General features: G+C 52.7%; 1 protein-coding gene across 1 annotated transcript; it reads left to right on the top strand.

Moving 5' to 3' along the window:
• Positions 1–1,376: 1,376 nt before the first annotated feature.
• On the top strand, positions 1,377–23,234 carry XKR5 (XK related 5). Its single transcript, XM_060136567.1, has 7 exons — positions 1,377–1,439; positions 3,308–3,491; positions 10,515–10,699; positions 11,481–11,690; positions 13,904–14,073; positions 18,272–18,383; positions 21,933–23,234. The coding sequence occupies exons 1-7, from the start codon at positions 1,382–1,384 to the stop codon at positions 23,060–23,062; spliced, it is 2,049 nt and encodes a 682-aa protein (XP_059992550.1). The 5' UTR covers positions 1,377–1,381; the 3' UTR covers positions 23,063–23,234.
• The last annotated feature ends 4,499 nt before the right edge of the window (positions 23,235–27,733 follow it).

Below are 27,733 nucleotides of genomic sequence, written 5' to 3'. Positions count from 1 at the left end.
CTGTAGTACACCCGAGGGAGTGGGCCTCTTAACAATGAGGTATGAACCTGAAGGTATGGAAACCCAGACCTTAAACCTGCTCCCTTGTATTGATGTAGAGGGAAGAGACTCAAAAGGTTTACAGGGGGTTTGATCATCTGTATCACAGAACTGAGACTCTGAAATGGGGAGAGACGTGGAAGATCAGAATTCAAAGTTCTGACTAGAAAACCAGAAATGCGTTGAAAAGTGAGTGGAAAATTGGTCGTGGGGAAGGGAGGGAAGGAAGCCTCTTAGGATAAATCAACATTACCTTCAATGAAATAAAGCATTTTGTAAGAATCACATCGAAAATGCAGGGAAGAGCCAAAGACGTCTGACTTTGAGGTTTTACTTTGGTAAATGGAAAATAATCATGAGTTTTGTAGCTTCACTTGATTTATAGGGTCACCCAACTCTATATATTTTCCTTCAAGATGTAAGTTCTTCAACTGTGGCTCTTTCTCCTGCAGGGCTTTTGTAGGGAAGGAGGGGGTACTCCATCTCATTAAACTAGTGGGATCAGCGCAGCAAGATGGTTTGGACGTGGCAAATCCTTGATGGAGGTGGAAAACTCCCCCCAAATCAAAAGGAGGAATAGTTTGGATAACTGTCTGCTTTAAAAGTTAAAGATCCCAACTTCATCTCAGCATCACCATGACTAAATACCACTTCTCCTTTACACCACAGTTAGATAGATGGATGGATGGATAGATAGATAGATAGATAGATGTATGTTCTGGAAGAAGGTTTTCCAGTGGGCAGGTTTACTCCTTGTGCATGGGAATCTTGATTAACCCTGAAGCCCAGGTGGAAAAAAAACCTTTTGTGAGGACAGAGATTGGGATGGAGTTGAGAGTGAGATACAGAAGATATCAGTTTACATGCTCTCTAAGATTTTGAAAAGACTAATGAACGGTTCTAACTCAACTCCTTCCATAGACCTACATGTGCTCTCTGCCTAGTGGTTGACCAGACTGCCTTTCAGCGGCTCCGGAGGCGGTGGCCAATTTAACTTCCTGCTGACCACCGACCTGCGGTCCTAAGGTTCACGTAGTACTTTTCCAGGGCCCGTTATAAGGTTGGGGGACGGCAGAGGAACTGCTTTTGCGCACATCTAGAGGCCGGGTGTAATCGGTACTTTCCCTGCTTAGGAAGCAGACAACTCTGCCCCCCTCCCTGCCTCCCTCCGACCCGTCTAGCTACTCGGGAAAACCCAGGACGAGACACTCTGCGCCTAAAGGCTCAGCCGAAATGCATCCTGCAGTCGGGTCTCCGGCCGGAACCCTCCCCGTCTCGGGGCGGCCGGAGGGGAAGGGGCGGGGGCCCGGGAGGCAGGCCAGCGGCGCGGCGGGCGCAGAGGATGCACGCGGGGGTCCTGGGCCTCTCCGCCCTGCTGCTGGCGGCCGAGCAGAGCGCGCGTGAGTGCCGGGCAAGCCACGCTCACCCCTCCGACCCATCCTGACGCCCGGGGACCCACACGCCACCCCGGCCACGGCGGCGGCCTCTCCCCGCCTGCGCCCAGCACTGCGCGCCAGTGCACGCACGGTGGCACCCCACCCGCCCAGTCCCTGGTAGATCCCCGCGAATGCACGACCCTCCCGGGGATGCGTGATTGCCCCCGAGGATGAATGCCGCACCCCCTCCGCCCCCTCCCCCTTGCATGCGTGGTCCCCGTGTATCTGGGGGCCCCTCCGCGGCGGGTGCACGATCCTCCCCCCTCCCCCTCCAGTGGGTGCATGATCCTCTGCAGGAGTCGTGGCACACGTGGCCCCCCCTTCCCTCCAGAAAGGCCTCCAGGACTCGGCAAAGTGCCGCAGGTGCCCGAGGCGCTGCACGCGGGCCTGGGGGCGCCCTGCTCTCCCCACTATCCGGCCGGCCTGGGGGTCTGGACGGCGGGGGAAGCCGCTTGGGGCCAGGTTGTGGTGGGACTGGGCTCGGCTTCCGCGGAGCTCTGGAGGGAGGACCGTCTACAGCTGGACCGGAGGCGGCGGGCGCGGGACGCGGCGGTCGCGTCGGGAGCGCGGTCCGCCGGGCGAGGCGGGGACGGAGGGCGGGGCGGTTCAGCGCCTTTCCAGTTTGAACTTGTAACTCCTTCGGTGCCGGAGCGGAGGCCTCCGCCCGCTGCCGCCCGGCTCCCTGCAGCCGCTTCTTCCTCGCGGGGCCCCCGCAGATGGGGGGAGGGGTGGGGGGAGTGGAATTAACGGGGCTTCAGCATCCAGACCCCCCAGCGTTCCTCGCCACTCCCCAGCTCGCAGGCACTTGGGGACCCCGGCAGGCTCTGGCTCTGCACTTTTTCCTGGGAGGGAGTTGCCCCCGCGCCGCGTCGGCGGGTCCCTTGTTTGAACCGCGGTCCACGAAGGGCCCCCGGGGCCGTCCCCGCCATGAGGTTTCAGAGGCGCCCAGAGGAGGTCCCACGTTGAGATCGGCTCCAGAGCTCCGGGGTCCAGCGCCGCCACTGAGCAGGGCTAAGATGAGACAGGACCCCGGGTCTCAGCACCCACCCCAGGTGGCCCCGCGGGCGTGGGGTCCTCCTTCCCTCCCAGCTAGGAACGCCTGGGCCTCAGCGTTCCTCAGACTGGGCAGGGCGGTGACTCCCCCAGAGGCTTCTGGTGCCTGGGGCTCCTGGTTTGCCTTGTGTGGCGGGTGGTTAGCGCAAGAGACAGAGCCTGGGCACCAAGGAATGGCTTCTCGGGGAACCTGCAGGGTTCCCGTCTGTACCTGGGGCAGCGCTCTCTTACCGCTGCAGTTCACAGCTTTACGTGCCCATAAATCCATGTTAAACTCTAACACTGGGGAACCCAAGCAATAGTCCTGTAAAACAGTAACTGTGAGTCCCGAGCACCTGCTAGTACTGGACAGAGGTAAGCACCCGCGTCTATTGTCATTCGTCAGGGAGGGCGGATCCTAACCTAGATTTATCAAGCTCTTTCCATTCCCTGACCCTATCCTACAACCCTCGAAAATAAAATAAATGAAGCCGCCCCCAGAGAGGACGTTTTACATTTTTGAGCCCTTACTAAGTACCAGGTGTTTGTGGGGTTTTTTTTTTGCACGCTGTCCTGTGCGATCCAACAGTCCCTTTGTACAGCTATGGTGTCTGGCCTTTGGGATCCTCTGGGAAGCTCTGGCGCTTTCATTCGACCTCATTCCGGTCTAGACTGCCCGCGGGCTCTGCCCACTCCAGGCTAGGTGTAGCAGGCAGCACTGCTGGCTGTAGGGACACAGCGTTTGCTGGTCCCTCCCTCCTGCCTTCCACTAACCCTCTGGTCCTTCCTCTGGTCCCCAGGCCTCTGCACCGTGGTTTACTACTTCACCACAGGCCGGCTCCTCTGGGGGTGGCTGACCCTCTCTGTGCTACTACCTGGCTTCTTGGTCCAGGGCCTGAGCTACCTTTGGTTCCGAGAAGATGGACATCAAAGTCGCTGCTCGTTGGTGGTGCTACACCTCCTCCAGCTTGGCGTGTGGAAGCGGTAAGGCAGCCCCTTTCAACCCTGAAGCGTGATTTCACACGTGCGATAGGAGGGTTCTTCTGCGCATACGTGTTCCATCCTTAGGGTCACAAAAGTGCAGGCTTGGGAGAACGTTGGAAGCCGCCTCTTTGAACATTTGCTCTGATATTGGTCCCCTCACCGAGCCTGAACTTCCTTGCGCATCCTCAAGGGGCTCCTACCAGAAGGAGCCTTCAAAAGCTTTTTCTTGACTTGGGCCAAATCCTATGTGCTCGTGTTTAATTCAGTTGGTCTCGCCTTTAGAGCCATGGAAAGTGACTCAGTTAGGGCCGGTCCATGTAAACACCTACTCCCTCATTCCAGGAGGGTGACACAGATTTAAGCAGACTCAGCAGTGGGGTCGGCCCGGTAACATTTGCATTAAGCTTTTATTGCGAGAAGAAGCCATTTGGGTGCCAGGGCCACATTTTTCCATAAAAAGGCATCCTGGGCAGGCCTAGCGCTCAGCAGGCCCGGCTTTGGCCCACGAGTGCAGCAGGTAAGGTGTTATTTTCCCTGGGATACCTGGATTCCTGGAGGGTCAGGGGAGATGCAGCAGTGAGCTTACACTGGGGCAAATTTCAGCTCTCAGCAGCCTCGTAATCCCATAGAGTTGCCAGGAATTTTAAAAGGGAGAAAATTGGGAGATCAGATCGGTGACGGCCTCCGGCTCAAGAGCACATGAACTTGTAGACGCTGAGGATAGAAAGGCTATCAGGAGTCACGGCCAAGTCTCAGATCTCGGGCTGCGCTGCTGGCTGTCCTGGGTGGTTTATGCCTTCAAGCCATGCCCAAGGCTTTCTTTGGAGGCGCTGAAGTGAGTTTTCTGATTTCCCAGCTGCGTCTGAGGAGGGAATGAATCTCAGCTTGGAGGCAGAGGGTACTTCTGATAAAGACATCACCCAACCACCCGAATTTCTCTGGGGCCCTCGGAGCTGGAACCCTACATCTCTAAAGGCAGCAGAAGCATTCTCAGCTACAGCAGTTTTGCCTAAAGCTGAGCCTTTGTGTTCAAGCCATGTGGTTCCTCTGAAACGATAGGACTCTGACCAGTGGGAAGAGAGCAGAGCTGGCTTTCCTGTTGGACTCAGGGAGGATCGGAGCCTGTACTGGGCGCTACCCACATGTGCTGACCCTTCTGTCTGCCCAACTTGGTATGAAAACCATTAAGGGCTCCGGTCCTTCCAGGGACCACGTGGTACGTTATAGTCATCAAGTTTGCGACCTCAAGGACAGAGCACCTATTGAAAAAAAATGAATCAACTCTCCCCTAAGCAAACATGTCATAGCTCAAAAGAAGACTGAAGTCAGGGCCAGTCACTTGAGAGAAGCCTCCTGAATAACTGTCAGATAGATCTGTCTTCTGGGGCTCCAGGGGGACCCTTGGTCCCATTTGATCCAGTGCCTTGTTCAGAGATGGGGCAGCGTCAGGCTCACATGTATCCACTTCCATGCTGGTGTCCAATACTGACCCCCGCTCATCTTCCCCAAGTTTCTCAGATGATGCCATGAATACTAAATATATTTTTTAAAAAAAAACTAAAATGGGTAAAAACAACTAGTCATCTATATCTCTTCTTATTTAAAAAAAGAAGTTAGTGGGACTTCCCTGGCAGTCAAGTGTTTAAGACTGCGCTCCCACTGCAGGGGACACAGGTTCGATCCCTGGTCAGGGAACTAAGATTCCGTATGCTGCTCTGTGCGGCCAAAAAAAAAAAAAAAAAAAAAAAAAAAAAAAGTTAAGGTGACTAAAAATATATATGTATAATTTAAAAGGACAAAAAAAAAAAGGCATGAAAAAAGAAAAGAAGTGAGAAGAGTCAGGAAACGGAAGGGGATGTTGGAAAAGAAGGTAACGCCAGAATGTGCACAATTACCCTTGCTCACGGTGAACCGCAGATTTGTCTCTCAGTTTTGTAACAAGCGTAAGAAGCTACATGGTTTCGCAATGCTTCTGCGATAGAAAATAAACCAAACAAATGGAAATCTACTTCCTTAGAAGAAAACTTTGAAAGTTAAAGTAGAAAACAAGAAATCTATTCCCTATCCTGCAACCAGCGTATTGGGCTTTCGCAAAGAAGACACTGGGTAATGGAGTGTCTTTCAGCACATCCACACGGAACTTCGCAAGACCGATTCCCAGTCAGGGCCAGCAAAGAAGCCGCTCAGAAAACTGCAGTTCAGCGAAAGCACCTGTAGGAGGAGCCAAAACAGTTCTGTTTGCACAGCCCTATACAAACAGCATTTAGAAAGGGGTCGTAACGCAATGCAGAAGAATCTACTGACAACAAAAAACCAATTAAACGCAAACCTCATGAAGTGGCTTGTAAAAAAGGCAAGGACTTAAAACATAAACGTAGGGCTTCCCTGGTGGCGCAGTGGTTGAGAATCCGCCTGCCAATGCAGGGGACAGGGGTTTGAGCCCTGGTCCGGGAATATCCCACATGCTGTGGTGCAACTAAGCCCGTGCGCCACAACTACTGAGCCTGCACTCTCGAGCCCGCGAGCCACAACTACTGAGCCCACGAGCCACGACTACTGAGCCTGCGCTCTAGAGCCCACGAGCCACGACTACTGAGCCCACACGCCTAGAGCCTGTGCTCCGCAACAAGAGAAGCCACTGCAATGAGAAGCCCGTGCACCGCAAGGAAGAGCAGCCCCCGCTCGCAGCAACTAGAGAAAGCCCCTGGGCAGCAACGAAGACCCAACACAGCCAGAAATAAATAAATTTAAAAACAAAAAAAACAGAAAAACACAGGGCTTCCCTGGTGGCGCAGTGGTTGAGAATCTGCCTGCTAATGCAGGGGACACGGGTTCGAGCCCTGGTCTGGGAGGATCCCACGTGCTGCGGAGCAACTAGGCCCGTGAGCCACAACTGCTGAGCCTGTGCGTCTGGAGCCTGTGCTCCGCAACGGGAGAGGCTGCGATCGTGAGAGGCCCGCGCACCGCGATTAGGAGTGGCCCCCCCGCTTGCCACAACTGAAGAAAGACCTCACGCAGAAACGAAGACCCAACACAGCAAAAATAAATTAATTAATTAAATAGGTACTGGAATGATTGCATAATCTAAGTTCCAGATAACAAACAAAAAAAAGTTCTATTCAACATCAATCTGTTTAAAAAAAACCCCAGGAAACAAGTGTTGGCAACGATGTGGAGAAATTGGAGCCCCTGCACACTGACGGTGGAAGTGTAAAATGGTGCAGCCACTGTGGAAAACAGAATGGTAGTTCCTCACAAAATTAAACATAGAAGTACCAGATAATCCAGCGATTCCACTTCTGGGTATATATCCAAACAAGTTGAAAGCAGGGTCTGGAAGAGATCTTTGTACACCCATGTTCCTGGCAGCATTATTCCCAGTAGCCAAAACATGAAACAAACCACATGTCTATTAACAGATGATGGATAAGCAAAATGTGGTCTGTACATACAATGGAAAAAAGGAATGAAATTCTGTAATATGCTACAACGTGGATGACTCTGGAGGACATGATGCAGTAAGCCACGCAAAAGACAAATACATAATTCCACTTACATGTGGCACCTAGAGTAGTCAGGTTCATAGAAACAGAAAGTAGGATGGGGGGTGCCAGGGGCCGGGGGAGGAGGGAACGGGGACTTATTGTTTAATGGGGACAGAGTTTCAGTTTTACAAGATGAAAAGAGTTACAGAGGACGATGGTGGTGATGGTGGCACACCGTTATGAATTATTGCAAATTGTCAATAATCTATTCAATTATGAAATTTAAATTATTAACGTCACTGAACTGTACTCATAAAACGGTAAAGATGGTATGTTTTATGTTATGTGCATTTTACCGCAATTTTAAAAAGTCGAAAAAAAATGTACAGTCCTAGCGGAAACCTCCACCGTTCACTGCCTCAGCTTTCACGTCACCATAAAGTGTTAAGATGGAGAGGAGCATCACTAATTCTTCACCTTGTGGGGCTACGATAGACTATTCCGGGGGAAGCGGATACGTTTGGTTTTTTATTTAAGCTGTTCAGTGGAGCATGCTGAGAGACATCATTCCAAAGACCAAGTTAGTTTAATTAAACGTGTTAACAAACGTCAGTTTTTAGTGCATGTTGTCCTTAGTGCAACAAGAAATCTTAGACCATCATCAACACAGCTCAATATGCTCGGTATTTATTCGTTCATGTTTACTAACCTTGTGTGACCAAAGGGACTGGAGACTCGTGATTAAGGCACAGTCCGAGGCCAAATTGTGAACAAAGCTGGAACAGTGAATTAGAAGAAGAGAGAGATGTTCACAGGATGCTGGGAGCCCCAGGGTTTGCCATGGTGCATCTCTGGACCAGCGACGTCTTCATCACCCGAAACTCGTTAAAAACGCAAATTCTCGAGCTTCACCGGGACCCACATGGCATCACGGCAAACTCCTCATAATTCTCCAAACGCGTCTGTTTAATCAGAAGTTCTAGGCCTGGGGCCGGGCAACCTGTCTTTCAACAGCCCACCTGGTGACTCTGATGGTGCTCACGTCTGGAACCGCCATCCGGACACAGGAGCCGTCGTGGGAGGGCTGAAGAATGAGGTGGACTTGGAAGCACGTGGGAAGGGGAGGCACTTCGGACCCAGGCAACAGCAAAGCTGCTGCAGAAGGAAGTGCTGGAAGTGGTGGTTTTGGAAAACTAGAAGTCTGTTGTGCTGTGAGTGCGGGGTAAGGATTTTCTGGACGAGAGCAATGTGGACGGAGACAGACTGGGCTGGACCATGAAGGAGCTTGTCCACCAGGTAAGGGGTTTGAGAGCCACTGGAAAGGTTTAAGTAAAGGAGTAACCTGGTCAGATAAGGCCCTTAGAGACGGCACAGGAAAGGAACTGAGAAGGGAGAGTCCAAGGGCCAGGCAGGCGGCCAGAAATCCGGGCAGGAGCTGGTGAGTACCTGGAAGGAGGGCATCCATTCCCACCTCCGCCCTCCTCCTCCCACTCACCGCCCCGTACCTCCGCTTTCACCTGGGCCCCCCGAAGCCCCCTAACCAGTGATCTCAGCCTGAGTCCCTCCGCCTACAGCAGGTTCCAGAAACGCGATTCCAAAAACCAGGTGAATCACATTCCCACTGGTTCTCCATTTCCCACTGGTCCAGGAGGGACACCCAACTCCTCAGCTGGGCCAGAAGAGGCCTCTGCTGCCCCAGGATGGACCGCCGTTTCAGTGGCCCTTCTCCTGCCCCCCCGGCGCCACCGTGCTCCCTCAGGCTTTGTCCCTGTCCTGAGTATGCCCGTCCCTCCTTTCCCTGAATATGTTTTCCTCTCTCCCCGGGACCCCTTCCGCCCCTCTCGTTTTCACACGTCTTTCTTCCTGCTTAAAACTTCTCGCGTGTGTATGGCTTGCTTTCCACAACTGAATCGTGGGCTTCCGGAGAAGGTCTTCAATTTCGTTTGCACCCCCTGCAGTCTCCAGCAGGTGGGAGCAGCCCAATAAGGATGAACATGGAATGAATGGAGGCGGCTGGGAGGGTAGGAAGGGAGATTGGCACGTCCCCAGAATGGAGGATTCAGGACTGAAAGGGAAGCTCCCGTATTCAGCTTCATATGCTTTTTTTTAAAAAAAATAAATTTATTTATTTTTGGTTGCGTTGGGTCTTCGTTGCTGCGCGCAGGCTTTCTCTAGTTGCGGCGAGCGGGGGCTGCTCTTTGTTGCGGTGCACGGGCTTCTCACTGCGGCGGCTTCTCTTGTTGCAGAGCACGGGCTCTAGGCACACGGGCTTCAGTAGTTGTGGCTCGCGGGCTCAGTAGTTGTGACTCGCGGGCTCTAGAGCTCAGGCTCAGTAGTTGTGACGCACGGGCTTAGCTGCTCCGTGGCATATGGGATCCTCTGGGACCAGGGCTCGAACCCGTGTCCCCTGCCTTGGCAGGCGGATTCTTGACCACTGCGCCACCAGGGAAGCCCCATATGCTTTTTCTTAACATTATATCTGGGTCAGAGATCACGGCTTCAAAGACTCAGTAAGAAATCAGTTCACTCCAGGATCCAAATCATGAAAGAGGAAAGCTGTCTTTCTTAAGTGTCTTTCCTGGGCCCTGTGTACCCTGAACAAAGCCATTTCAAAGAGGACCCCCTTCTGCTCTGGCCGTAGAAATGTTGGCCGGAGATCAGAGGTGGGGGCGTTCGGGGTAACTTGAAAGGCGCACTCAGCTCTCTTTCAGGAGTCGGTAAATTAAAACGATTCCCAGTTTTTCTGAACTTGGACAGGACAGAAGTTCGCAATTGCACATGGACTTGGCAGGCACTCCAGCCCCTGCTGCAGGCAGGTGTAGGGATCACCGTGTTCCTGCTTCTGGGCACGTGAGTGGGAAACTGCTGTGAAAACCCGAAGTCCCCAGAGCCCACACGTGCCTGGGGAACGGTGTCGTTTTTATACGTGCACGACCCTCCTGGGGGCGCGGGACAGCGACCCACGGTACCTCCAGACGGCTTTTGTAAGGTGGAAGCATCAGAAAGGTTTCTAGGGTGGGTTTTGGGGGAAGTAGAATGAAACAGGCGCACTTCCTCCTTTTTCTTCTCTTGCACTGACTCCCTTTCCTGGACGTGTGTCCCTGCAGCCAGGGCAGCCCGTCCTTGCACACCCCACGATGGTGCCCTGCCCTTCCCGCTGTCCAGCGGGAGTGGATTAATTCCCATCCCGAGAGGCCCTGGGGCCGGGGAGGTAGTTCAGGGTTAGCGCTAAACTTTGCAGGGCTAAGAGAGAGCCCGCAGCAAACCTGTGTGGTCCAGGCTCCCGGCCTAGCACCCCTTCCACGTGTGGCCAGAGTGTGTTCCGCTGGCCGGGCCTTGCTGGGCAAGGTCACCTGCTGCAGCACTTGGGTCAGACGTGCTACCTTCACTCTGGAGTCAGAGCTCAGGGACTTGGGGTGTAGATGTGATCAGTTAACCCCTGGAAAGCTTTCGGTCTCTACGCAATAAACCAGAGAAGGGGGTTCCTGTTTAAGCTATCACGGTGTGGTTCTGAGTCCTGGGTTCTCCTCTTCCTCAGGCACTGGGACGCCGTGGCCCCTGTTCTCCGGAAGGAAGGGGAGGCCCCCGCCTGGGGCCAGCTGCGGATGCAGGAGGCCGACCTGTCGGCCCTGCGCCTCCTGGAAGCCCTGCTGCAGGTCGGGCCCCACCTGCTGCTTCAAACATACATCTTTCTCGCCTCGGACTTCACTGGTATCGTGCCGGGTGAGTGTCTCCTACCACTGACCTCAGACTGTCCGACTTCTCAAGGCGGACAGAAGGAAACCCCTTATTTAGCAAAACCTGGCAACCTAAGATTTCCTGTTTGGGAGAATTAGGGCAGCCCAAGGGAATGGTTAATACTGGCTTTTGTTTGCGGTGATGAGTTCCCGGGGGTCGGCTTCCTTCATGGGGCTCAGTCCATGGGACAGAAATAGTCAGATGACCCTGAAAGCACCTTGGGAAGGTGCCGCGTGCTGCCTCTTGCGAAATCAGGGTGTCTGTTTCCCCCGGGACTAACTCTGCAGTCTGAGCCTCACACCTCGAGAGCCATGAAAACAGAGCAACTCGGGCCCCAGCAAACGTGCATCCTCTGCTGGCTCTCACTCCAGGGTGCAGGCTCTCTCCTGTGGGCTGGAACCATTGGATATCCTGGTCTCATTTCTCTGATTAAACCTCCTTTATATGGATTGAATGGCAACGTGCGTTTGGGATGAAATAGCACGTTCAGAGCCGTTAGGATCTGCTTCGTCATAAACCAGAGGTGCTTGAGGAGCAGTGACTGGGATGCTTTTCTTAAAGGGTGAACACGGAGAGCCCAGCCCACCTGAGGGGACAAGCGCCCATGTGTTAAGCAGAGGAAAGCTCTCCTGCACGCCCTCATTTCTTCAGAGCAGAGAAAGACGTGCGTGTTTGCACGGAGGGGACGATGCCCTCTGAGAAGTCAGATTTTGTTAAGGGTTAACGTCCTGTAAATACTAGGCTGTCCTGTGCACTTCGCTTCCAGGGATGAGTGCGCTGTGCTCCTGGTCTGTGCTGTCCTGGGCCCTGGTGTGCTATGCTCGTGCCATGGGCGCCATGAAGCCGGGTCACCTCTCCATGCCGTGGACGGCCCTCGGCTGCCAGCTGCTCTGGAGGATGGGCATGGTGGGAGCCCGCGTTCTGAGTCTGGTTCTGTTCTTCCAAGTTTACCGCGTCTGGGTTCTGGTTGTTGCAGGTGAGCTGAGCGTACGTTCCGACTATCTATTGGGGCCTGAAAAACCACCCCTAACTTAATGCCTTACAAGAACCATTCATGGGGCTTCCCTGGTGGCGCAGTGGTTGGGAGTCTGCCTGCCGATGCAGGGGACGCGGGTTTGTGCCCCGGTCCGGGAAGATCCCACATGCCGCGGAGCAGCTGGGCCCGTGAGCCATGGCCGCTGAGCCTGCGCGTCTGGAGCCTGTGCTCCGCAACGGGAGAGGCCACAACAGTGAGAGGCCCGTGTACCGCAAAAAAACAAAAAAAACCCAAAACACACACACACACATATATATATATATATATAACCATCACGTTTGTTTTAGAAATTGTTGTGCATTTTTTGTTACCAGTCTAAAGATGGGTTTTCTAACATAAGAATGTGATAGTTCCTTGTATTTATTGAGCGCTTATATTGAGCACAATATAACTCATTTATTATAATTATTAAATGTTTTTAAATTATAAAATATTTGCTAAAATTACAGATGATAATGTAGCAGACCACCATGTAGTTTTCACCTAAAACCAAAGTAGACTTGACTTTCTTATTCAACCTTTTACTTAATCGTACTTTGCATGTGTCTATAAAAACAAATCAATAGGGCTTCCCTGGTGGCGCAGTGGTTGAGAGCCGCCTGCCGATGCAGGGGACACGGGTTCGTGCCCCAGTCCGGGAAGATCCCACATGCCGCGGAGCGGCTGGGCCCGTGAGCCATGGCCGCTGAGCCTGCGTGTCCGGAGCCTGTGCTCCGCAATGGAAGAGGCCACAACAGTGAGAGGCCCGCGTACCGCAAAAAAAAAAAGAACCATTCATGATCAACAGCCCCGGTTCTGAGGGCTGACTGGGCTCCGCCGGGGGTTCTTGCCCGGGGCCACTGGGCTGGCTGTACAGACGTCTGGCACCCAGGGCTCCTCCACCCTTTCTCTTCGGCAAAGTCATCTGGATTCGGACATGTCAGCTGAGCATTCCAAGAGAAAGGGGGTGGAATGGCCCAGAACTGGATCAGCATGGCTTCTGCTGTATTCTGCCTGGCAAAGCGGTCTCGGCCAGCCCAAGTTCAAGAATGTGGAGGAATAGATTCAGCCCACGAGTGACCAGGGAGAGGAGGAATGCATGCAGGGTCTCTTTGGAGAAACGCGCCCGCAGCTCAGAGAGCCCAGCGCTCACAGGACCAGCCAGCCCCAGAGCGCAGCCTTAGCTGCTGTGAGGGCTCCACATTCTGTATCATGGGCTGAAAATCCTTAGTAAAACTGACACTTAAACAGGAGGGAGGCACAGGGTCCCACGTGCCCTGATGCAATACAGAAACGTGCAGTACATACTGTGCTGTTACTCATAGCCTCCCAAAGCCCTCCATGTTATTCAAATGCTGAGTTTTAGCCGTCTTCTCTGTTTCAAACAGGACATTTCCACTGAATCCAAAGCCCCCCTCAGCCCTCAGTCTAGCCGCACCTGGTTTGATCAGTGATGACAGGGAGTCTGCCTGATGATGCAGGATGCCTGCAGGGGGCCTGTGTGTCCCTGCCCAGAGAGGAATCTCTTCCGGTCATCAGGGAACACCCTCTACAAGCAGGAACAAGAAGCACTGAGAGATATTTAGACTTGAGCCTAGAACAAGCACGGATACATTTATTGGCAGAAAGCAGAAATCTATGAAAGAAATTGTGTTCCTAAAGAGACATTAGCTTTTTTTAATTCGTTTTTTAAAAAAAGTTCAGTTCAAACTCCAGTATGACATTATTCCTCCTAAACTATAGGAACAAATATCACAGCTGGACTGCACAGAGATCTTTCCTTTGGATGTGGAGGGTTTTAGCCCTTCGAGCAGGGATTAAAAAACAGTGAGCAATCAGTTTTGTCACTGCCTCTTTAAACACTTTCTGGAACTAAAAAGGCCTAAGTACGCAATATTTAGTGAGTGCTACTGAAGCTAGTTTTTGTTTGCTCATCCCCAAATTAGGTCAGCTACCCTTTATGAGGATCAAAATAAAAAGTGTGGGTTTTCTGTGGCCCTTGAATCTCTTCTGGGTTTTCATTTGTTTTCTTGGGTGCCGAGTCAGATGCAGTCAGAACAGAGAGGAGGGCTACAGGCCCTGGTTTCCGAGTTCCTGCCCTACCCCCACCCCGTCTCCTCCCTCAGCCCCACCCCCACCCCGAGGACCCTGACTTCCGAGGCCGCTCTCTGCAGGTGCCCACTGGCTGGTGATGACGTTCTGGCTCGTGGCTCAGCAGAGTGACATCGTGGACAGCACCTGCCGCTGGAGGCTGTTCAACCTGCTCACGGGTGCCGTGTACATCCTCTGCTACCTCAACTTCTGGGACAGCCCTTCCCGAAGCCGGATGGCCACGTTCTACACGGCAAGTGGTGATGACGGTTTTGTTTAATCCCAGCGTTTACTGTATACGTGGAACGTGTGCGTGCATGCGTGTGTGTGTGTGCGCTTGAGCACACGTATCTATTACGAAGGAATAGCTTAATTTTAGGAAAAAATCTAAAGGGAATTGTAGTCTTGAACAGAGATGATGGGCTCTGAAAATAGCAACCTGACGTCCAGTCGTTTCCACGTAGTTACTGCGGCAAGGATTGTGGCGCCTTTGGCGATGTTTTTCAGCCGCTCTCTACGTCAGCCCATCTGATGAATACAATCACAGTTCTATTCTGTGTCATATACGCGATGCCCTTGTTAATCAGCTCAATCACTGAGTTACAGCTGTGGTCCTAGATAGTGTGAAAAGCACAAAGATGACGTAATGCCTGTCTGCAGGCCGCTTCTGGTCCCATGGAGGAGATAAGCTTCTACCCAAACAAGTTTTAAAAAGAGGCAGAATGTGGACAAATGCTGGCAGAGAAAGCAGCGTCTGAATTCCACAGGAGTGTCACTTCCCACTGGGATGACTGGGGACACTTTTGATGAGAAGGGGGATGTTGAACTGCATTGCAAACGGCAAAGGAGAGAGGACCAGCCAGGGCTTCGGAGCACAGGCTCTGGAATCAGACGGGCTTACATGGGACCCTGGCTGTACCATTAATTGTCACCAAATGACGTGGCCAAGAATTTAAACTCTCTGGACCTATTTTTTCATCAGCACATCAGGACATAGCCACCCACCTCTCGGTGTCCCTGTGACAGTGATGTAAGACCTACCTGCTTTTCAGGGTCCCTGGGAAGATTAAATAATAAACAACTTGGGCTGAAATAACCAGCAAATAGTGGCTGTTACTAATACAAAAAGTTGAAGAGACTTTCAGGGGTGCAGGCGCTCCAGGATGGAGGGGGGAACAAAGAGAAGAGCCTGGAGGTGCAGCTCCTGTCTAGCAGCAGGTGGGCGGCGTTGGTCACCTCCTGGTTTTAGGAGAGCGCCATAGAGCTTGGTGACCCCATAGACCACGGGGCCCACAGACCGAAGAGGACCTGTGATGTTGAACGAGTCACAGAGCCCCACCAAGCCTCAGTTTCCACATCTGGAAACCGGGAGTAACAAGGCCCATCTCACTGCGGGGGGTGAGGGCTGAGTGTGTGGCAGGGCCCCGCCCCCAGGCACCGTGAATAAACCTGAGGGTCACTTTTCCATCGTCCGTTCACCGGAGCAGCGTGTTCACGTGCCGATGCCCATGGGCGCCCTGAGAAGCAGTACTACGTAAGGAGACGTTTCACAGTTGCTGCTTTTCTTTCTTTGTTTTTGTCACGTTCACACCCTTGTGCCAGGAGTTCTGGGGGCTGTTACATAAGGAAGGGAAACACATGCTTAATTCTTTGCAGCTGTCCTAGTCACCGGACCACTGAGTTCAGAGTGATTGAATAGGAAAAGACAGAACTTAGACGCTACAGAAGTTTCAAGTGTGGAGTGGCAAAGACGCAGAAGCAAAATGAAGGCCACGGGGTGCGGGGAGGCCATAGGAAAGCCAGTGTGGACGGTACTGAGTTAAACACACCCGGACGCCAGTTGACGGCGATGAAAACAGATTCTATTAAGTCAGTCGCAACAAGGAAAGGGGTCCAGCGTGGACTGACCCCGACCTCAATTTGTGCAGAGGCGACTGCATATTTTAAAGGGAGAATGGCATGGGACAGCGTGGGCTCCAGCAGAGTCGGGGAGTGAAGGGGTGTGGTCAGTGCGACCTCACCATCTGGGGTGTTAGTTGGCACTTTCGGGATGAGAAACACACTTCCCGTCTCTGTCGTGAAGAGTGTTCACACACCTTAGAGCAAGGGGCTCACAGGCTGGGAGAGTCGTCTCCTGGGATGTGTGGGTTTCAGAGAGATGGTCCTCAGGTCCTGGAGAAGACAGCTCTGGGTGGTAAAAGATGTACGTTTCAAAGGGACAGAGAAAGGATTTATAATCGCAGACTTTCTGAGGTAACGGCCCCTAAGAGGAGGTTCACGGCCCATCTGCCTATGGCCAGATGTTGGCTGGAATGAACGGTAAGTTCTTCTGGCAGCCCTGAGCTTTCTTAAGCAGGGACTTAACTGCAGCTGGGGTCATCATGCTAGGGGGGCAGCCTTGAGCTGTTAGAAACTATGGTGGTGTTGCTTCGGGTCTCTTAATGTGCAGAGGTGGGCAAAATCCTTTCCGCCACGAGTCTGCAGTTTTTATAGGCCAAGGCTGAGGCCTCGTCCAGAAGAGGGCTTAGGGGAGCCTGTCTGAGTCGTTTGGTCAAGAAGAGGGTCTTTGCCAGTGGAAAGTCATTGCATTTGTCAGCGTTCTCCAGACAAACAGAACCAATGGGATGTGTATGGATGGGTAAGAGCAGATTTGTCATGGGAATTCGCTTATGCAATTATGGAAGCTGAGAAGTCCCACGGTCTGCCATCCACAAGCTGGAGAACCAGGGAAGCCCGTGGTAATTTAGTCCAAGTCCAGAAGACCAAGAACCAGGAGGTCGGTGTCCAAGGACAGGAGAAGGTGGATGTCTCAGCTCAAGAAGAGAAGGAGAATTCCCTCTTCCTCTCTTTTGTTCTATTCGGACCCTCAACAGATTGGACGGAGCCCACCTGCATGGGTGAAGGTGATGTTTACTCAGACTACTGATTCAAATGCTAATCTCTTCCCATCCTCACGGACACACCCAGAAGTAATGTGTTACCAGCATCTGAGCATCCCTTGACCCCGTCAAGTAGACACATAACATCAACAGTCACAGTCCTTTAGGGGGCAGCCTGTAGGAAGGTGACCCTGGACCGGAGAATCGGGACACACTGTCGAGAGGACGGCTGCGTTGTCAAGGAGTGGACACTCGACGCTGGGTGGAGGTGGGGCTGTTTCCAGGTGTGTTAGGGAGGACGACAAAGCCTGATGTGCAGGTGAAACGGGTCACCCCGACAATGGTGGGGAAGAGAGACTGCAGTAGAACCCTGACAGGAAGTAGCAAGTTAAGAACTGTGAAATGGCAGTAAGGACGGGAAAAAGGAGATGGATTTTTTTTTTTTCCACAGTCTGCACCAGTTTTTTTGTTTTGTTTTGACATATACAAACTTAAGAGGGCCAGACAGCTGATGAGATGTGGTTGGTTTGAGGAGAGAGAGTACCTCCAAGTTCTGCAGGCTGGGCTGCTGGGCAGTGCCGTTTAGAACTGAAATAACACCTGCTGGACCCTTGAAACACAGCTGCCCAGAGCCTAAGGCACGGGGAGGTGGGTATTCTTAGGATTTTTAAGCAGCCCCTAATATCATTTTTTATTCTCTCCTTATCTGACCTTTCTAGAGTTAAAATGATGCCAGTGAATGGCTATGCCAAACCTTGGAAGACTTTTAGCATAATAGTATGACAATTCAGGGTTTTAAAAAAATGTCTCCTGCACAGTGTTTAAATACATCATCTTTGAATTACATCCCGTTTATGTACTTATTTTAAGAAATATATTTTGTATTATATTGATATATTTTATATTAAAATATTTTTATATTAATTTATATTTAAAATTATTAGCTTTGGAAACCTTAGCTAATAAGCCCGCCTGGACGGGAGGTACGGAGAGCCTTCTGTAAGAGATGGCCCGGGAGGAAGGCTCCCTGTTCAGCCAGCAAGAGTACCTCCCCTGCTGCCACCTGGTGGCCAGGGGCCAGATTTACCTTTAAAGAGGTAAATATTCGAAAACAAAATTCTGAAGTTGTTACGAAAGTGTGTTGAGTATGGGTTACTGGAATTCAGTGTCACTGTGAGCTCTGCAGATACTTTTAATTATTGCATGGTAAAGCCAACAGGTGCATACAGTTAATGTAACATGAGAATATGGAGCATATAAAGTAGGAAATAAAAGTCGCTCTCAGCCCCACCTGACTCACTGGAGGGAATCCCCCGAGCCTCGTGAGCTGTGCCCTTACATTTCCTGTGCGTTTATGATTCTGCAGACATTTTAATGAGCTGCACTGAGAACAGGGAGAACACCCCGTTGCTAGGGAGGCTCACTCGACCCTGACCCTGCTTCCAGGAGGGCCCCGTGGGCACGAGGACAGAGCCCCCAACCCTGAAGGGAGCTGCGGCGGATCGCAGGACGGGAGCGTCCCGAGGCTGTCTGCACCGACCAAGCGTGCTGACTCTCCTTCTGGTGCCCTAGGTCATGCTGCTTGAGAACACCATCCTCGTGCTGCTGGCCACGGATTTTCTCCAGGGAGCGTCGCGGACCAGCCTGTGGACGGTAGCCGGAGTCTTGTCTGGATTTCTGATCGGTAAGACCCCACGTCTCCTTCCTAGCCCCTCCCTCCCTACGCCAACTTGCTTCTTTACAGTAAGCTCCCTCCAAGGGTAGGAAACGGTGCTCAGAAGCAGCTGGATGGAGACCAGGGAAACTCCCTGCCCTGCGGGCAGCAAGGCCGCTCCCATAGGGGCACGAGAAACCGGATCAGCCTCCGTCTGCCTTGCTTGGCTGTGCTCAGAGGAACTGCTGGTGAGGCAGGGGCTGCCTCGGGGGTGGGACCCTCTCTGGCGCGCTGGCAGGGGTCAAGGACGTAAGCTCCCGCTCTTTTCCCAGCATCGAGGCAGTGGGTGCGCAGGGGGCAGAGCAGGGGCCTTCCTGGCTCCACACACGTGCGGTGTCTCGACGAGAACCCTAGGAGAGGGGCTGAGCTCCCCCCAGCCTGGGGTGAGGCAAAGGCGAGGTTAAGCGATGCCGCGAGGTCAGGCGGTCTGGGAGTGGCAGAGCCATAGGGCCTGGCGGTTTAAGGTGATCGGTTACGTCTCGTGATGAGGGAACGGCTCCAAGGTCCACGCTGTGCCCACCACGCTAACCCGGCTTAGCAGATCGGGTGTGAGCTCCTCTCCTGCACTTGGAAAATAACAGAAGACGCACCCCTGCTGTCGGCCTCCTCCCCGCACTCCTGCCCCAGCACGCGCTGGCCCGGCAATGGCAGCGCCCTCATTCTGCAGCCTTTGCCAGAGCTTCCAGGACAACACCCGAATGTCCCACGCGGGTCCTTGCGCTTCTGAAACACGGTCCAGGGCAGAGGTTTCTCCTGCTGTTCGCAACAACTCGGGGCCCGAGCTCCCACGCGCCCCATGGCCTTGCCTCTGGCCACCCACGTCCCGGGGGGAGCGCGTGGGGGTCGGGGCACCGCCAGGCAGCCCTGACCTCTGACGCAGGAGGATGGGTGGCGGGGAGTAGGGTCCTTTTACGTGGCCAGCAGCCGGGGCTTGGACAGGCCCGTCGGGGTAGCACTGACCAGGGAGAGGAAACGCCCCGGAGCTTCCAGCGTTTGGAGACATGAAGATGACTCTTCCAGGGATGGAGCAGATTCATAAACGTGGCCATAAAACAGGTATTCGAGGGCCACGAACCAGCGGTGGTCTTTAAGCTCGAACCCCTCCGTTGTCAGGAACCAAGGCTCGTTAGAGATGCCGGTGGCCAAGTCAGCCCTTCTTTTTTCAAATTAAACTTTTACCTTTGAGATGATTGAAGTTTTCAGAAATAATACAGAGATCTCCACATCAGTAACTGTTTTTTAAAAAACATTTTAAAGAGTGTAAAGTGAGAAATGACGCAAGGACGGCTAATGTGGCTGGAGATGCAGGAAAGTAATTCACCGAGAAGATAACTTGAGAGTCGGATCTAGGAGGATGGATGGAAGGTATTATGGTAAGGAACAGGGAAAATTTTCAAAATTGTGCATGAAAGAGAGAGTTTGAAAGAGAGAGTAAAGAATAGAAGGAAGGAAGGAAAGAAGGAAAAAGGAAGGGTAGCAGGGAGGGAGGGAGGGAGGGAGGGGAAAGAGAACGCAGAGAGATCCCTGCATCCCTCCCCCATACCCCAGTGGTGGCTTCCCGCAAAACTACAAGCAGAACGTCAGAGCCAGGATGTTGACGTGACACATTCAAGATGCAGAGAGAACTCTTCTGTGGCCATAAGGACCCTTCTGTTACTCTTTAAAACCATATCCACTTCCTCTTATCTCCACCTCCTCTGTAACCCCCGGCGACCGCTAACCTGTCCTCCATTTCTATGATTTGGTCACTGCAACGATGTTATGCAGCTGGAATTGTACAATGTGTGGCTTTGGGCATTGGTTTGGTTCACGGAGCGCCATTCCCCGGCAGTTCTACTGAGCCCTCGTGTGTGTCAGTATCCCTTCCTTTGTTGCTGAGGACTGGTCCGTGGTTTGGATGAAGCTCAGTGTGCCAACCACCTGCCTATTGTAGGACAGCTGGTTGGTCCTTTTTAAAATAATAATATCTATGCCAGGCGCCAGGGTGCAGGGAAGTGCCCGGGGTGCCCAGGCATGAAGCGGCCGGGCTCTCTCACACGGCAGCTCCCAGCACCGCTCGAGCCATCCTTCCTGGGGGCGTGGGCACCGTGACACTTGGGATGAAGGGACGGTGAAGCTGGGCAACCTAACCACTCATTCGGATTTTCCAGTTCTCACTGAGTCCTGTGAGCACAGCGGGGGCGGACGTAGAAAGGTCCCCCCCGCCTAATCTGCTTCACGCTCCAGTTGGAAAAGAGATGTCGGACACCATTCCTAAAATGTGTGGGGCTCCTGGGGCAGCCTGAACTGACTCCCCTGTGGTGCTGGAGGGAGTCCTTAGTGGGAACATGGGGCATGAATTATAGTCAGCGGAGCACAGGCTATAAAGAAGCAACTCTGGCTGCCATCTTGAGCTCCCTTGATAAGCATTTATTGAGTACCTACTGCATGCCAGCCTGGGGCTGCAACCAGGAACCCGGTGAAACACGCTGCCTCAGGGAGAGTCTACCTTCGCTGAACACATGTACCTGGGACTTGCAGGATGGGGGGGAAGGGGGTCAGCTCCCATTTCTTGGCCTCGGGTGGCTCACTGTAGAAGGAGAGTGACAATACCTCCCTCACGCTGGCTGTGAGAACTTGGAACAACGTATAGAAACGGCCGGAGCCGTGCCCCCTGCAGAAACAACACTCGGTCACATCCCATAGGAATTCTGTCTCCATTCCCCCAAAGGTACCCTGAGAGGATGCAAGGGGGCGTCTCTTAGGCTTCTTCTAGCTCCATCCTTGCTGCGATTTCCTGGCCCCTCCGATGCTCTCCCCCCTCCTTCCCCGCTTATGTCAGGTTTCACGCTGTTTATACCGAGCGCCCTGAAACCAGGCGCCTGGTCCAGTACAACAGGAAGCTGGAAATAACGTGGGAGGATTACTGGAAAGCTCTGTTAAATGAATTATTGCCGTAGCCAACACTTCTGATCAAAATAAATGAACCTGACAACAATGTGATTAAGATGTTTATGCACAAAGGAAGTATTGTTGCTGTTCATGGAAATTCCTTGATACGAGGTTTTTGATGCGTATGTTTAACCTCTGCTTGGGTCTTGTTTTTGACATGATTCCTTACCTCCCCCTCCCCTCGCTTTGGAATCCATCAACCGGTGAGTAGATGGTTGAATTCTGAGTATCTGACCCAGTTTTCTGAGAGTAAAATGATCATTTCTACCAAACCTCTCTCTGTCTCTCTCTCTCACACACACGTCTAGAGGACTCGGTTGGAGCAACCCTCAAGGACGAAGCCATAGAATCCACAGGACGTAGACTTCGTTCTTAGATTTTCAGGTGTAGACACAGTTGCAGCTTATGGGAGCTGGAGAAGACTTAAATTCCCCCCAAATATCCAGTTCTGGTGCTCCAACGAGTCCTGTTTTGGATCCCAAGTTGTATGACTCCACTCAAAATTGCAGAACCTGGAATTCTACAAACCACAGCGAGGACGCAGGCCTTCAAAGAAGATAACCTTGTGCTCTTTTTCTTCTTTTTCAGGCAGCGTCTCGCTGGTCATTTATTACAGCCTGCTACATCCTAAATCCACAGACATCTGGCAGGGCTTTGTAAGGAAGTCCTGTGGCGTTGCAGGGGGTGATAAAGCAGAGGGAGACTCTCCTCCCCGGGCCTCGGGGCCAGCTGGGGAGGGGCCGGAGAGCCTGGGGACCTGCCAAGAGGAAAGTGATGTGCTAACAAGCCTGGGGAAGCCCCCCGGCCCACAGTGGGGTCCCCCACAGGCTGGGATGGAAAGCCAGATGGCTGGGGAGGCCTCTTTCCTCAGCCATCACCACTGGCTATTGGTGAAACTTGCCCTGAAAACGGGAAATGTGTCAAAGATCAACGCACTCTTTGGAGAAGACAATCCTGGCTTCTTTTGTTCCCCTCCATGGGGGTTGAGCCAACACTGCAACCAGGAGAGGAAGCCCCCATCCTCCCAGAAAGAGCCCCCATTGTCACCCCACAAACCCCTAACCTCAGAGGAAGGCTCTGAGCTTCGAGTTGTCCCCAGAGCAGAGGCTGACGAAACTTCAAATTACGTCTCTTTTGCCAGCGATAATCATGACAAAACTCCTGCCCAGAAGCCGTCAGCTATGCAGCAGGAGGGCAGCCCAAAGGAAGGAGACGGGGCTGCTTCTGGGGTGCAGGGGAGGGGTGCAGGTGGGTGGCTGGGTGGAGGGGAAGGACAGGAGAGCTCCACACTCTACTTCAGTGCCACCACTGAAGGGGCCATGTCCTCACACCAAGACGGTGGGAGGGCAACTCTGACGATGTCCGTCTCTGGGAGGAGATTGGGGGAGGGCAGCCCTGCCCGGCCTGCCTCACCTCTGCCGGCCACCAAGCCCTTTCCCGCCACCATGGCCAACATCAGCCCGATCTTAGGCACCGGCCCAGGTAGAAGCTTCCATCCTAGTGGCAGAGCCCTGGGTGGCTCAGGGCACGGGGGTCAGCAGGAATCCACGAGGGACCAGAACCATCCTGCCACTGCCGGCACACAGATGCCATGGCCGAAGGTGAGCCCAAGGCCCGCTGTGGAGCCCTGCCTCACATCCACCCCCAAGTCTGAGTCCACCCACAGGGACAGCAGCTGGAGGGAAGGGCTGAAGACCGAGACAAGTTTCTTCATCTGACCACAGTCACTGTGAGATAAAGCAACAGACCAGCTAATCAAGCTGGTCATTGGCGTCGGGATAGGTGGAATCCCACTTCTGACACCTACACCCTTGCGTACATCACATCCCTTCTGGACTTCTGTCCACACAGCTAGAGAATGAGAGAACCAGATTAGATTAGATAAGATCCCCTGCAAACACCACATGCCACACATATACACAGGAGTCATTCTCTAACACAGTGTAGAAGGTGGTAGAGATAAAGCTTCCAATCAAAATTGACTGCTGGGCTTCCCTGGTGGCGCAGTGGTTGAGAGTCTGCCTGCCGATGCAGGGGACACGGGTTCGTGCCCCGGTCCGGGAAGATCCCACATGCCACGGAGCGGCTGGGCCCGTGAGCCGTGGCCGCTGGGCCTGTGCATCTGGAGCCTGTGCTCTGCAGCGGGAGGGGCCACAACAGTGAGAGGCCCGCGCACCTAAAGGGGGTAAAGGGGGATTCTGGCTAAACTGACCTAACAGATTCTCTCTGAAGGCAGGCCAGGGAGGTCAGACATCACCTGCGGGCTGGAAAGGGGTGAGGAACCTGATCAGATAGGGAAGGTAATCAGACATGGAGGGTGAGGGTTTCTGGTTAAAACTGACTTAACAGGATTCCTGCTAAAGTTGGACAATGCAGGGAGGAACGTGGAAGTAGACTTGGTTGAAAAGTTCAAGGGAGCCTGAGCAGGGTTTGGTCAAGGAGAGACTCTGTCAGGAGGACGTGGAGAACGGCATCGGTGGCTCTGACCAGGGCAGGAGAAGAGCCTTGTCTGACCAGGACGTCTGGCCTTTCCCCTCCACGCCAAAGGCTCACCAGGAACTGCATGCTCACTGCAACCTTGAGAAAATGGTTATGGGATGAAGCATCTACATTACTCCTTGTCTGAATCTCCATGGCCGGGACCCTCGGAGCACAAGGGTGACATTTGGAGATGACAGTGCCAGTGACCACTGGGAACCCACTGAACTTGAACCAGTTGGGTTTATGACATCACAGCGAGGGAGAATGCACCCACGGGGCGTCTCAGGACGAGGCTGTGAGGAAGGACCGAGGACGGGGACAGTGGGGGGTGAAGTTGGAGAGGACCTCGGGCAGCGGGGGCTCGCTCTGGATTGGGTGCAGTTCTGTGACCTCAGCCTCACAATCATTCTCACCTGCAGAGAGGGCGGCCCAGAGCGAGAAGGAGGCCCTATTTGCTAACAGCAGCCATTGCCGCTTTGGGTAGAAGCGGGTGTGGGATGCGAGGTGACCTTGCTTTTGTCTCTATCACCATTTCCGCGTGGCCTCTTCTGAGGATATTCTGCGAGAGCCTCTGTGTCCAACAGAACACATGGCCTGGCTGGGAGCATCAGATGAGTTCCCAGGTGTCAGGGGCTGCTCTCTTCTCCCTCGATATTAGTAGTAGCTGAATAGCTGTCTGTTAGGCTAAGTGTCATTATGTCAGATCTATCCTATTGATGTTACTGCTTCAGTAAGTGGCCTTCACCCAGAACTTCAAAAGTGTCTGCTACCCCCATGGTACTTACTCTAAGGGCGTTTATCTTATATTTGCTGTCACACCTGCTTTTCTTAATTTTTTTTTACGGCTACCTCACTCCCTTCTTCTCCCATGAAGCTACATAGGAGGCAACAAAAGGACTCCTAGTATCCTTCAGTGCTACAGACTGTCTGCACATCGCCTGCAGGCCATTGACACAAAAGAGGGGAAGCCGGCTGGCCAGCGCCGGCAGGACATTAGGGTCGGTTTCCATGAAGGTTTCTATAATGATTTTTCGCCCCTTGCGGCAGCCCATTTTCTTCAGCTGTTTGCCTGGCGAGGCCCGGCTGGCGGACAGCTCACAGCAGACTCTCAGTGAAGACGCATAAGTGGAATTGCAATTCTAGATTTTTCTGAATGACTAGGGGTTTTACCTCTCATAAGCAGAGCATCTTAATAACCGTTTGGGGAGTGGGTCTTTGTGAGACAATTGCACATGCCCGCCTTTTTAGCAGAGGTCTCTGAGATCTCAGCACCTGCGCGCCTCTGTGTCCCGCTCACAGGGTGATTGACAGTGACCAGGAGACTGTTGGCAGCATTGTGGGTGGAGGTCCAGGAACCAAGGAGGGGCTTCAGGGCGCCCCAGCTTGCTGTTGCTGCCCCTCAGGGCAAGAGAGGGGGGCTGCCACCAGATCCAGGGGGGACCTGTAGCCGCAGTGGGGTCCTGGGTCTGCTGTGCTGTGGGTGAGGACCGATGCCAGCCCGCAGTGACCGGGCAGGAGGAGGCCCAAGGGACGAAGGCCCCGTCCCCACTCTCCACTGGCACTGCCAGAGCCAGCCCCACCGGGCAGGCAGCGGACTCGGACTCTCCGTGCAGTCTCTAAAAGTGGGCGCCCCTCGCCCGGCAGCGAGGGAGGCCAGCCTTGGGGGGGACCGACCATAACCGCCCGGTTGCCCACAGCAATGCCCTCAGCTTCTTTCACAAGCTGTAGAGCACCTGCCTCTAAACCCAGCACCCCCGAGCTGTGACGTGGCCGTTTTAAATGTGCGTCTGCTTTTCGCTGTTTTCCTCACTCCTCACGCAAAAGGAAATAAAACAATATATTTTTCTATGTCTAGTTTGCTTGGACTCTGGATCGCTGGTTCATGTCTTTCTATGGCCTTTGCAGCCACAGTGACAAAGTTCATTGCAAGTTCTTCTGTTAATAAGTAGGAAAAGCCAGAGAAAAATGTGGAACTGTGTGTGGTGACGGGGGTATCACTGTGGAGGTCAGCTGGCGATATATACAAAGAGCGAATCGCGATGTTGTACACCTGAAACGAATATAACGTTATATGTCAGTTATACCTCAATAAAAAAACCAGAAGCAGATAAATAAGAATGGAAGCTTTACATCTCCTGCCACCTCTGACATTAGAAGAGACCCTAGAATGAACACAGCTTTGAAGACCTGACACACACGGGCTGGTCCGAGGGGAAGAGAATCAGACGTGACGTAATGAGGCAACACCTTCTTTAAAAGCAGGTGTATTCGTCAGCTTTGGATGCAAAGCAAACAGCCTAACATCTCAGTGGCATAAAACAACAAGCACTTATCTGTCACTCAGGTCTGTGGGTCATCTATGGGTCCCCCCCTCAGGCTGCAGGTCAAGGTCACGTGTGCTCCACATCCTGGGGTTGAGGGGCAGTGGGCACACCAGCCAGGAACTCCCAGAGGGGCAGGGCCTCAGCAGGCCACATGGCCAAACCCAAGTTCTGTGGGGCGAGGGTTGAGTAGCCATCTCCCCAGTAGGTCAAAATCCTCCCTACACTCCTGTCCCGTTTCTCCATCTCACGATCCTGGACCTCATAGCTACAGAATCTGTAACAGCAGAAAGAGTTAACACACACCTACCAAAGACTCTGAAATGATAAATCCAGAAACAGCTTCTATTCATAGAAGTCTCGGCATTTATAACTCCAAAGATGGATTTAATATTCGTGCCCTGAGACATCTGTTTTCACAAGTCCAAAAAGTGCTTTGACGCACACTTCCCCTCACCCCTGTGCAGAAGTGTCTAACGTTTGGGGGTTTTGTGTTGGCCATGTTTGCCTTAGTTTGGATTCCATACTCATTCCTTTCTTCCTACCGCAGTCAGCCTACCAGTTCCTAAAAGTCAGAGGTTTCCACTCTGATGGCCATCAGAGTGACCAAAGAGAAGACGTAGAAAGCCACTCTCTGGGGCAGGGCACTGTCACCCCAGCTCACATCTTGGCCCCTGTGCTCCTCTCCTGCATCTTTTTTGTCTTCCAGCAGAGAGAAGGGTGTTTGCCAAGCCGTTGAGGGCCTGCAGGACAGGCTTGGAGGAGAGGGGCCCCGGCCGCAGCTCCTGGGAAAGCCTGCACACCAGGAACTGCCTTGTTCTGTTCACGCCTCAAGAGACCTGAGGATAGACTAGCGTAAGAAATTGCTAGGCAGAGCAGCAGTGTCTTTGGTTTTTCATATTATATTCCGCTACGCCAAGCGTGAGATTTCTACATTCCTTCTGAGACTGCCCTGAATCAGTTCTCAAGCTAAAGGCTGATGACACTGAAGTTTTTTCTTTTTTTTATGGTTTATACTTTTGTTTTTTAAAACATCTTTATTGGAGTCTAATTGCTTTGCAATGGTGTGTTAGTTTCTGCTGTATAACAAAGTGAATCAGCTATACGTATACATATATCCCCATATCCCCTCCCTCTTGCGTCTCCCTCCCACCCTCCCAATCCCACCCCTCTAGGTGGTTAAGTTCTTTTAAGCACCAAGAAAGGACTTTACTTTAAAACTCAGTCTGGTTGTTCTCTTTAAAATAGACTATAGGGACTTCCCTGGTTGTCCAGTGGTTAAAACTCCACCCTTCCGCTGCAGGGGGTGCGGGCTCGTTCCTTGGTTGAAGGACGAAGGTCCCACATGCGGCACGGCGCGGCTAAAGAATAAAAAAGTTAAAAAATAAAATAGACTGTTAACTTTTCTGTCCTCCAGAGTTTGATTCAATTTTCCATACTTTTTAAGATGACCAACCATCCTTGTTTCCCTAAGACAGGGAGTTTCCTGGGATCTGAGATTTTAGGGCTAAAACCCGATAGTCCCAGGCTGATCAGGATGGCTGGTCCTGATACCTGTTCACCCTAATCACTTTTTCTATTTTATGT

Source organism: Lagenorhynchus albirostris, chromosome 21, assembly GCF_949774975.1.
Source record: "Lagenorhynchus albirostris chromosome 21, mLagAlb1.1, whole genome shotgun sequence".
Lineage (NCBI taxonomy): Eukaryota > Metazoa > Chordata > Mammalia > Artiodactyla > Delphinidae > Lagenorhynchus > Lagenorhynchus albirostris.
Note: the sequence above shows the minus strand (reverse complement) of the source record. Positions and strands in the feature narration are given on the sequence as shown.

What these genes read in the sequence shown, in the direction of transcription:
- XKR5 (XM_060136567.1), top strand. Translation starts at nt 1,382, where the DNA reads ATGCACGCGGGGGTCCTGGGCCTCTCCGCCCTGCTGCTGGCGGCCGAG. An exon ending in CTTCACTGGTATCGTGCCGG is followed by an intron (nt 10,700 to 11,480) that starts GTGAGTGTCTCC and finishes CTTCGCTTCCAG; the next exon opens with GGATGAGTGCGCTGTGCTCC. An exon ending in CTTGTCTGGATTTCTGATCG is followed by an intron (nt 18,384 to 21,932) that starts GTAAGACCCCAC and finishes CTTCTTTTTCAG; the next exon opens with GCAGCGTCTCGCTGGTCATT.